Source organism: Herpailurus yagouaroundi, unplaced genomic scaffold (assembly GCF_014898765.1).
Source record: "Herpailurus yagouaroundi ecotype Mexico unplaced genomic scaffold, PumYag 162, whole genome shotgun sequence".
Classification (NCBI taxonomy): Eukaryota; Metazoa; Chordata; class Mammalia; order Carnivora; family Felidae; genus Herpailurus; species Herpailurus yagouaroundi.
Window position 1 is genome coordinate 74,906,813 of NW_024412403.1, and position 11,205 is coordinate 74,918,017.

The 11,205-nt window shown below is 45.2% G+C and overlaps 1 protein-coding gene across 2 annotated transcripts in view; it reads left to right on the plus strand.

Annotated features, from left to right (window-relative positions):
• Positions 1-3,811, plus strand: part of GP5 (glycoprotein V platelet) — a 4,504-nt gene extending 693 nt beyond the window's left edge. For both annotated transcript variants that reach the window (XM_040484948.1, XM_040484946.1), the window contains exon 2: positions 141-3,811. In XM_040484948.1, the coding sequence (XP_040340882.1) occupies positions 166-1,887 (1,722 nt within the window). In that variant the 5' untranslated portion in view covers positions 141-165 and the 3' untranslated portion in view covers positions 1,888-3,811. The remainder of the gene's footprint in view (positions 1-140) is intronic.
• Positions 3,812-11,205: the final 7,394 nt, after the last annotated feature.

Sequence of the window (11,205 nt, forward strand, 5' to 3'; positions counted from 1 at the left end):
CCAGGAAAATCTGCATTTCTAAAAGAGGGATACTTAGTTGTATCTGGGTAACTCTTAAAGCCAGTGATAATCCTGGTGGAAGGCTCTTGCCTCCGCAGGGTTGCAAGATCCAATGTGAGCGTTTTGTGTGTCGCCTCCAGACCTCCCGCTGCGGCCCTTGCAGACATGCTGAGAAGCGCCCTGCTGTGCGCGGCGCTGGGGCTCCTGCGCGCCCAGCCTCTCCCCTGTCCCCCCGCCTGCAAGTGTGTGTTCCGGGACGCCGCGCAGTGCACCGGGAGCAGCGTAGCGCGCATCGCCGAGCTCGGCCTGCCCGTCAACCTCACGCACATCCTGCTCTTCCAAATGAGCCGCGGCACCTTACAGAATCACAGCTTCAGTGGCATGACCGTCCTGCAGCGCCTGATGCTGTCGGACAGCCACATTTCCGCCATTGCCCCCGGCACCTTGGACGACCTGATAAAACTTAAAACCCTGAGGCTGTCGCGCAACAAGATCACTCATCTTCCAGGTGCGCTGTTGGATAAGACGGTGCTCCTGGAACAGTTGTTTCTGGACCGCAACGAACTAAAGGACATTGACCAAAACATGTTTCAGAAACTGGTTAACCTGCAGGAGCTCTTTTTGAACCAAAATCAACTCGCTTTCCTTCCCGCTCGCCTCTTCACAAACCTGGGGAACTTGAAAGTGTTGGATTTATCGAGAAATAATTTGACCCACCTGCCCCGGGGATTGTTTGGCGCACAGGCTAAGCTGGAGAAACTCGTGCTGCACTCGAACCAGCTCGTCTCTCTGGATTCGGGGCTGTTGAGTAGCCTGCGTGCCCTGGTGGAGCTGCAGCTGGACAGAAACCGCATCCGCTCCATCGCACCGGGGGCCTTCGACCGGCTCCGGAGCCTGAGCTCCTTGACTCTTTCCAGAAACCGCCTGGAGTTCCTGCCCCCGGCCCTCTTCCTTTATTCGCACAATTTGACTTTCCTGACCCTGTTCGAGAACCCGCTGGAGGAGCTCCCGGAGGTGCTCTTCGGGGAGCTGGCCGGCCTGCAGGAGCTGTGGCTGAACTGCACGCGGCTGCGCACCCTGCCGGCCGCCGCCTTCCGCAACCTGAGCCGCCTGCGGGCGTTCGGGGCGACCCTGAGCCCGCGTCTGAGCGCGCTCCCCGAGGACGCCTTCCGGGGCCTGGGCGAGCTCCAGGTACTCGCCCTGCACTCCAACAGCCTGGCCGCGCTCCCCGGCGGCTTGCTGCGCGGCCTCGGCGGGCTGCGCCGCGTGTCGCTGAGCCACAACCGGCTGCGGGCCCTGCCCCGCGCGCTCTTCCGCAACCTCGGCAGCCTGGAGGGAGTCCGGCTCGAGCACAACCTGCTGGAGACCCTGCCCGGAGACGTGTTCGCGGATCTGCCCCGGCTGGCGGAGGTCCTGCTGGGGCACAATCCCTGGCGCTGCGACTGCGACCTGGGGCCGTTCCTGGCGTGGCTGCGGCGGCACCCGGGCCTCGTGGGCCGAGCCGAGCCCCCGCGGTGCCGCGGCCCCGGACCCCGCGCCGGCCTGCCGCTCTGGGCCCTGCCCGACGACGACCCCGAGTGCCGGGGCGCCCGCGGCCCGCCTCCCCGCTCTGCCGCAGCCCCCGCGGCCCCGGGCCACACGGCCTCGGTGCCCGACAGCTCGGAACCCCGGGCCCCGGCGCAGCTCGTGGCCGACGGCAGTCGCCAAGACCACAGCCTGTTCTGGGGTCTTTACTTCCTGCTTTTGGCTGCTCAGGCCGTAATAACGGGGGTCATCGTGTTTGCTATGATTAAACTCGGCGGGCTCTTTCGAAAATTAATCAGAGAGCGAGCGAGCGAGCGAGCGAGCTTTCGTTTGAGTCAATGGGACAACCTCGCCGCTAATTAAAACGTGGCCAGAGTACTGTCGGAGGTGGCTCGGGGGAGAATCCGGACGGGCTGCTGCTGTCTTCCTCTCGCTCTCCCTCCCCTCCTCCCCTCCTCCCTTCCTTCTTCCCCCCTCTTTCCTCAATCCCCCCTCCCCGTCTCCCTCCTCCGTCTCTCCCCTCGGCAGGCATCCTTGTCTGCCTTACAGGATGGATTGTTCTCCCAAGCTACTTTTGAAAAGCAGAACTCTTGCAGTTCTTTCCTTCGTCCTGTCTTTTTCTCACGTTGTGTGTCTCAGACCCGTGCACTATTTGGGGGAGCGCTGGGTTTCCTTCGTTCAGCGTCTATTTTCGGAGGAGGCCTCCTCTGTGATAGGCGGGAGACAACACAAAGCCTTACCACCAGGAGCTCGGCCCCCAGGGAGAGAAGCCACGAGGGTCAGTGGTGCGGGCTAAGTGAGGGGCAGCAGGAGAAACCGGCAGGAGGAGGGGACTGGAGCAGAGGGACCCTCTGCAACCCTCTGCTTGCGCGAGGAGGAGCAGCTCCCCAGAGGTCTAAGTGCCCAGGGAGTAGGGGCCCTGGATCCTCGGAGTCCCTGTCCGCACCTGGCGACCACTGCTCTGCCCGCCTGTTTGCCTTCTCGGTTTCTCCTTGCTTCCTGCATGGGTGAAGCGTGTCATTGTGACACTGGGTTGGTTTCCATTTCCTGGCACTAAATGCTACCTCATTTCACAAGCATTTATGGAACACCTAACATGTGACAACTGTTCATGAATTTTAATGATAAGCTTGGTTTCTAGTTTATTATGGTGGCATCACGTTCTCAATTAGTCTTCCAACTGAGGGCCATAAAGCTCTTATTGCTTTAATTGGATGTCTGTGCTCTTGAGAAGCAGTGGTTTAAACATGGGCCGGACACTGGACAATCGTGGTGTCAAATCCCACCCCCACCAACTGCACAGGGCTTTGGGCAAGACACCTAAACTCCCTAAGCCCCGGTGTCCTGCTGCCTGGCAAGGGATAAAATAGTGCCTGCCTCACAGAGTTGTTGTGAGAGTTAAGGGCAATAAAGCGTGTGCTGACTTTGCCCAGTGCCCAGCATACAGTCAATGCTCAATAAATGTTAGCTCTTATTATTAAAGAGCAAGCAATTATTACTGCTGTCATGATCGCTAAAGAAAAGCTATGAGCTGGTTTCTTCTCTGTGCATTTAAAGGTGAGAGCAAACTTTCTCAGATGGGAGATTACATTCAATCACTTTGTCTTCCCCTTGGTTGGTCTTGGCCCTGGGTAGTCGGGCTCTGTGCTCACAGTCCCGAGCAGTAGGTCCTCTGAACACCAACCGTTGTGGAGCCGGAAGGGCTGGCGTTGGTAGGCAGACTTCTCCTTCAAGACCAAGTTCAACTGGTAAAGCCTTCCATGACTGCCCAGGCAGACTCAAGTGTTCCCTGTTGTGTCGTGTACTCTCCTCCCGGACTACCATGCACTAAGCACCCTCAGCACCTCTGTCCGGCCCGGCTCACCCTTCCCTCTAGGGCATGTGTGTATTAATATGACCCCTGCACTGTAGGCTTCTTGGCCCAACCTTGTCTTATTTATTTCGACTGCTCCAAAAACTGAAACTTATCCAAATCATGAAACCCAGACTTTTTGATGGAATGTGAACTCTAGTCCTAACCACTGTGTTCTTGGGCAAGCTACCTAGCTCTCAAAGCCTCTGTTTCTTCACCTGGGGAGTGAGGATAATAATGGCCCATACCATTGTGGCAAGGATGAAATGACCTAACCAAATAGTAAAGCCAGTGACTGGTGCGTATGGAGCTCAACAGAAGTTGGCTATCCTTATGATTAGCTCTTTCAGAACACACAGTGTACTAACATGCCTCAGGGCCTTTGCATATGTTCATTCATTCAGCAGCTATTTGTGGAGTACCTCCTCTGTACCAGGCACTCTTCTTTTTTTAAAAAAAATTTTTGTTTTAACGTTTATTTATTTTTGAGACAGAGAGAGACAGAGCATGAATGGGGGAGGGGCAGAGAGAGAGGGAGACAGAATCAGAAGCAGGCTCCAGGCTCTGAGCCATCAGTCCAGAGCCTGACGCAGGGCTCGAACTCACGGACCGCGAGATCGTGACCCGGGCCGAAGTCGGACGCTTAACCGACTGAGCCACCCAGGCACCCCACCAGGCACTCTTCTAAGTGCAGGGAGAGAGCAGAGCGTAGAGCAAAGTACACGCTTTACATTTCGGTGTCCCCTCCAACGAAAACATCTCCCTGGAACTCCTGGCCATTATCTTCAAACATTCAGAAGAGTATGGAGAGCAACCTTGGATACCTCAACCAGCTTTATAAAAAGCTGCTATATTTGCTTCAGATATTCTTTTTAACACAATAAAATATGACAAAGTTGCAAGTGCCTGCCTGTATCTCTTCTCTGTGCTTGTTCCTCTACCCTCCTTAGAGGTAAGCTACTTAATACATTTGGTGTTTTACATTCTCAGTGGTGTTTTTATACTCTTTACACCTGTCTACAACCTTGAACAGCGGAAAGTAATGCTTTGCCTTTTTAAAAAGTTTTCTATAAATGATGTGACTTGGCATGTAGCATTCTTCAAACTTTTTTCTCTGGGCTCACAGTTTTTTAAACAAGTTTGTTTATTTAATCTCTACACCCAACCTGGGGCTCAAACTCATGACCCTGAGATCAACAGTCACGTGCTCTTCTGACTGAGCCAACCAGGCGCCCCTCACGTATTTCTGAGATTTATCCATAAGAAACATTTGGCTTTCGTTCATTCATCTTAATAAATGCATAATATTCTGTTGAATCAATTTTCCACAACTTACTTGTTCTATCTTTGATGGACATGTATTCCCATTGTGTTTTCTTTTTTCTTTTATTCCCCATTATTCCACATCCTCCTCAACTCATGATAATACCATAATTTTGAATTTTTGTAAATCTGATAGGCGTGGAATGGTATCTCATTGTTGATTTATCTTACATTTCCCTGATAACTGGTGAAGTTAACTTACTTTTTTTAATGTTTATTTATTCTTGAGAGAGAGAGAGCACAAGCAGGGGAGGGTCAGAGAGAGGGGGAGACACAGAATCTGAAGCAGGCTCTAGGCTCTGAGCTCTCAGCACAGGGCCTGACACAGGGCTTGAACCCAAGAACTGTGAGATCATGACCTGAGCCGAAGCCAGATGCTTAACTGACTGAGCCACCCTGGTGCCCGAGAAGTTGGACTTATTTTTAAATGTTCAAACTTAAATATTTAGATTCCTTCTTCTGAAAATTATCTGTGCATATACGTTGACCAATTTATAACGGGGCATTTTGTCTCAAATTGATTTGTAGGATTCTTTACATATTCTGGGCACTAATCCTCTGTAAATTGTATGCTTTGGAACTCTCCTTTTGCGGTTTTTGGCTTATTTCACAGTAGTTATGTTGTCTTTTGTGGAACAGAAGCTTTAATTCTAATCTAGTCAAACTTAGCAGTATAACTTTATGGTTTGTGCTTTTAAAAGAAATTGTTTAAGAAATTCTTCCTACTCTCAATTCATAAAAGTAGCCTCCTATATTTTCTTCTAAAAGTTGTAAAGGTTTGCTTTTCACATTCAGGTCTTTAGTCCACGTGGACTTTTTTTTTAATGTTTACTTATTTATTTTGAGAGACAGAAAGAGAGAGAGAGAGAGAGAGAGAGAGAGAGCACGGGAGAGGGACAGAGAGACAGGGAGAGAGAGAATCCCAAGCAGGTTCTCAGTTCCTTGCTCAGCGAGGATCCCCAGGCGGGGTGTGCCATGAGGCTCAGTCTCACAACCGTAAGATCATGACCTGAGCCTGTATCAAGAGTCTGATGCTTAAGCAACTAAGCCAGCCAGGCACCCGGGAATTTGTGTTTTTTTATATGGTGTGACATAGGGAACGAACTGTATTTTTTCGAAACGTGCACGCCATTGCCCCAGCCCATTTGTCACATAATCCATCCTTTCCGCGCCGGTTTGCAAAGCTACCTCTGTCATTTGTCAAGTTTCCCGATGTGCATGGGTTGGTCCCTGGCTTTTGCATGGGTCAACCACTGGCCTATGGATCTCATCTTATACTCACTGTATATAAATACATCATAGCTTTCATAATTCTTGGTACGGGGTCACCACTCCACCCTGTTCTTCCTTAGAAAAAGTCTCATCCATGCTGGACCCTTTGCAATTCTAAACACATTTTAAGATTAGCATGCCAAGCTCCACTGAGACACCTGCTGGAATTCTGATAGGGATAGCAGTGAATTTGTAAACCAGTCTGGGGGAGGATTTGCATTCTGTACATGGTCTAGTGCAATTGTCTGTAAACATGGTTTGTCTTTCTATTTATTTGGGTCTTTTCTAATCTTTCAATGAGGTTTCAGAATGTTTTGCATAAGAATCCTGCACAGGGCACCCGCGTGGCTCAGTCTGTTAAGCATCCGACTGTTGATTTCAGCTCAGGTCATGATCTCATGGTTGTGAGATTGAGCCCCACATCAGGCATGGAGTCTGCTTAGGATTCTCTCTCTCCCTCTATCCTGCCACCCTGCTCTCTCTCTCTCTCTCAAAAAAAAAAAAAAAAAAAAAAAAAAGGTACAGATTTTTTTAGATTTATTCCTAATTCTTCTCCCCTTGTTTTGTTTAAAAACATTTTTTTAATGTTTATTTATTTTTGAGACAGAGAGACTGAGCATGAATGGGGGAGGGGCAGAGAGAGAGGGAGACATAGAATCTGAAGCAGGCTCCAGGCTCTGAGCTGTCAGCACAGAGCCCAACGCGGGGCTTGAACTCACAAGCGGTGAGATCATGACCTGAGTTGAAATCGGATGCTTAATGGACTGAGCCACCCAGGCGCCTGCAGTTGGAATACTTTGAATGTTTCATCAATAAATGTGACTTTTATAGCTTTAGTTTACTAAGAAGTTTTTTTTTAATTGTGCGTAGGTGTTGAATTTTAATTTTTTCATCGATTAAGATCTCATGTAGTTTTTCTCCACCAATATGTTAAAGTGGTGAATACAATTTATAGATTTTGAAAAATAAATTCATCCTTACAATCCTATAAAGTAAACCCAAGCCAAGTCATGCATTTAAAAAATACACGTTGGATTCAGTTTGCTAATGACTTTTATTATCTATTCATTAATGAGATTCCCTTGTAAAATTTTAAAAAATAATATCTTGGACTGATTTTGACTGTATAATCCAAATTATACAGCCTCATAAAGTGGGTGGGGACAATCTCCCTGGGAACAGTTTGTAGAAAATAAGATTACATTTCAGGGCACCTAGGTGGCTCAGTGGGTTAAGTGCACGACTTAGGCTAAAGTCATGATCTCGCCGTTTGTGAGTTCAAGCCCTGCGTCGGGCTCTGTGCTGACAGCTCAGAGCCTGGAGCCTGCTTCGGATTCTGTGTCTCCCTCTCTCTCTCTCTGCCCCTCCCCATTTGTGCGCTCACTCTCTCAAAAATATACTTAAAAAAAAAAAAAATGTTGCATCTGCGATTGTCCTCTTTTTTTCATGCCTACTATTGTTCATATCCACCTTCCTCTTTCTTGATCCAAATTGCAATATTTTTTCTATTTTATTAGCTTTTCCTAAGAACAAACTGGGCTTCGGGACAGCCCTCTATGGTCTGATTGTTGCCTATCACATTCGTTGACGCTGTTCATCTTTATTATCTCCTTCTTCTGTTTTCTTTGGGTCTGTTTAGTTTTTTCTTCTTCATGACTCCGTAGGTCGGATTCTCAGCCCATTCGTTTTCATCCTTTCTTCCTCGGCTCTCCACCCCCCCCACCCCCCCCAGTACTGCTTTAGCAGCAGCTCCTGTTTTAGGCTGGGGTATTATTAACACTTGGCCTCCATTTTCATCCACTTCTGCATTTTCTCATTTCCATTATGAGTTGCTCTTCAAACGGAGTTATTTAGAAGTGTGCTTTTTATTCCAATATTTAAATAACTTTCCTGTATTGATTTCTAACTCACTTGTGGTCTGTATGATGCCAATTCTTTGTGTCGAGTTGTTGTTTTTTTAAGATATTTTTTCTTATTTATTTATTTATTTATTTGAGAGAGAGAGAGTGCGTGCACATGCATGCATGAGCAGGGAAGGGGCAGAGAGACAGGGAGAGAGAGAATCTTAAGCGGGCTCTATGCTCAGCATGGAGGCTGAGGAGGGCTCGATGTGGGACTGTATCTTACTACCCTGAGATCATCACCTGAGCCTAAATCAAGAGTCAGTTGCTTAAGCGACTGAGCCACCCAGGCGTCCTTGGAGGTTTTATTGTTAAGTAATCTCTATGTCTAATGTGAGACTCAAACTCCTGAGATCAAGGGTCACACACTCCCTCTACTGAGCCAGCCAAGTGCCCCTATGATTTCAATTATTTGAAAGTTTTTGAGACTCATTTTCTGGCCTAGTACATAGGCAGTTTTTGTAAATGTTTCTATGTGCTTGAGAAAAAAAAAAATTCTCTTTTAAATCAGGTTCATGGAGTGCCTGGCTGGCTTAGTCGGTGGAGTATGTGACTGTTGATCTTGGGGTCCTGGGTTCAAGCCCCATGTTGGGTGTAGAGATTACTTAATAAATAAATAAATAGGGTTCAGGTTATTAAACATCCATTAAATAAAGCTTATTAATTGTGTTGTTTGACACTTCTATAACCTTACTAAGTTTTAGTTTGCTTACCTACAGAAAAAAGTTTGTGCATTTCTTAAGTTCCTATTACAATTCTATCATGTATCTGTCTATCATCTATCTATCATCTAACAGTATATAGCCACATGGAAATTTTAAATTCCTGGTTAACTTAATATTTTGTAAGGTTATTTATGTTGTTTTGTCTTTTTAAGGTTCTAAGGTTATTAGGTTTTAAAAAATGTTTTATTATGTAGTGTTAGTTTTTATCGCTATAGCATTTTCCTTTTAAAGACTATTTTATGTGGGACTTGTTTGGTTTTTTAGCCATAGCAGTTTATTTTGGTTACCATCTCTTTGACACATGTTTTTTCATTCTTTATTTTTACCTTTTCTCTTTGGTTTTACTTTAGGTGTACATTTTGTAGGCAGCATATAGTTAGATTTTTCTAAATTTTATTTAGACAATATCTTTCTGTCCATAAGTGAAGTTGATCTGTTTACATTTATTTTAGCTGCTTACTGATGTATTGTTACTAAGGAGTTATTCTGTGTTTTCTATTTCCCATTTTCTCTCTTTGCTTTATTGTCCCCCTCTCTTCACACCCTCTGGTGGATTGATAAATTTATATTACTCCCTCTCTCTCTCTCATATACATTAGGGGTTTTCTTTTGTTTGTTTGCTGTCTGTTTTTTTAGTGGTTATTTTAATATGCGTAATAAATTATAAAATTAAATTATATAAATTGTAAAATTTTCCAACAAATTTTAAAGGATTCAGTCTTTCTTTTCTCTTTCTAAACATGGCGTGGATTTTACCGTCTTCGCTCCCCAGTGAACACACAATTTAACTTTGGGTTTGACCTTTACAAACTTGATTAAAGCTTTAAAAAAAATTTTTTTTTAGTGTTTATTTATTTTTGAGAGAGCGAGAGAGAGGCAGAGTGCGAGTGGGGGAGGGACAGAGAGAGAGGAAGACACAGAATCCGAAGCAGGCTCCAGGTTCCGAGCTGTCAGCACAGAGCCTGATGTGGGGCTCGAACCCACAAACCGCAAGATCATGAGCTGAAGTCAGACGCTTAACCAACTAAGCCACCCAGGCACCCTGAAGGCTTTTGTGTGTGTGTGTGTGTAATTGGACTTAACCTTTTGATGTATTATGCGCTTTTGTTTTGTAATTGAACTTAATCTTCTGATGCATTATGCATTTATGCTCATATACATTAGTGTGAAACAAATGAAATTTCTGATATTCAACCATTTTAGCCTAAAAAAAAACCACACACACAGCTTTGTGTGATTCAGCTGTATAGTTCCAGCGCCATGTACAGTTGTTCCAAAGGTTACTTTTGTACTTACATTGCAACTTTCCCGTCTTGGTCCATCAGCTACAGTCTCTCTTGACACCTCTTTCCGTAAGTCACCATCAGTGCTCCAACTTGTCCCACGCCAACTTTTCCCTTCTACCTGCCAATTGCTGTTAAGAGTGGTGACTTTTAGGGGTGCCTGGGTGGCTCAGTTGGTTAAGTGTCCAACTCTTGATTTTGGCTCAAGTCATGATCTCACAGTTTATGAATTCAAGTTCTGCGTGGGGCTCTGAGCTGACCCCAAGGAGCCTTCTTGGGATTCTCTGTCTCCCTCTCTCTCTGTCCCTCCACCCCCCAACTCAAAATAAATAAACATTTTTTTAAAAAAGTGATGACTTTTATATTCTCTTATTGTAATTAAATTTTTGCTGTTAAAAAACTTGAACATGAATAAAAAAGAATTGATGTTATTGCTTCTTTGTAAAGATTGTTTACTACGGTGTCGGGTAGTACATCGTAATTACACTTCCTTTCTAGCAATTCCTTCGTGTTTCTCGAATTTCGAGAAATCGCTTTAGGCCTGCTACCCAGCTGTTTCCTGGAGCTCCTCTTCATGGCTTTCCTCAGTTGCTTCCACTGTTTCCTAAATTCCATATCTTCCTCTTTCAAGTTTACCCCCTTATTTTGTAACTTCTTAAGAAAGGGGATACAGAGAGTATCCTCTTTTCTGAGTCCTTGTGTAAAACTTTATTCTCCATTCACACTTGATTGCTAGTTTAGCTGGAAATAGAATTCTGAATTCAAATTATCTTCTTCCACCAAGGTTGCTGGTGAGCATTTGTTATTATTTATAGTTGACTCATTGTTTCTTTTTAGAAGACTTTAGTATCTTCTCTATGTCCTCTATGTTCTGGTTTCAGTATCATGTGCCATGTGTTGCTCTTTATTTTGTTCACACTGCTGGAAACATCCAGGTTCTCAGGAGACTGGTGTCCTTAAGTTTTGTGAAATTCTTTTCTAATATTTCTATGTACTAATTATATTATCTACAAGTTTTTGTCCTCTCTTTTAATTTTTCTTCTCTTATTTCTTCTTTTTTTAATCTCTCTTGTACTTTCTGGAAACTTCTCAACTCTATCTTCTAACACTTTAATTAAAATTTTAAGTCCTGCAATTGTATTCTTAATTTCCATGATTCTTATTCTTTAATTGTTCCTTTTCATAGACTCATATTCTTGTTTTATGAATGCAGTCTCTTTTGGATTTTTCTTGGGATACTAGAGTTTACATTTTATAGTTTTTAAAGTTCCCTTTTATTTTCTGAACTGTATGTTTTCTCTGGGATTTGTTGTTGCACTTGTTTG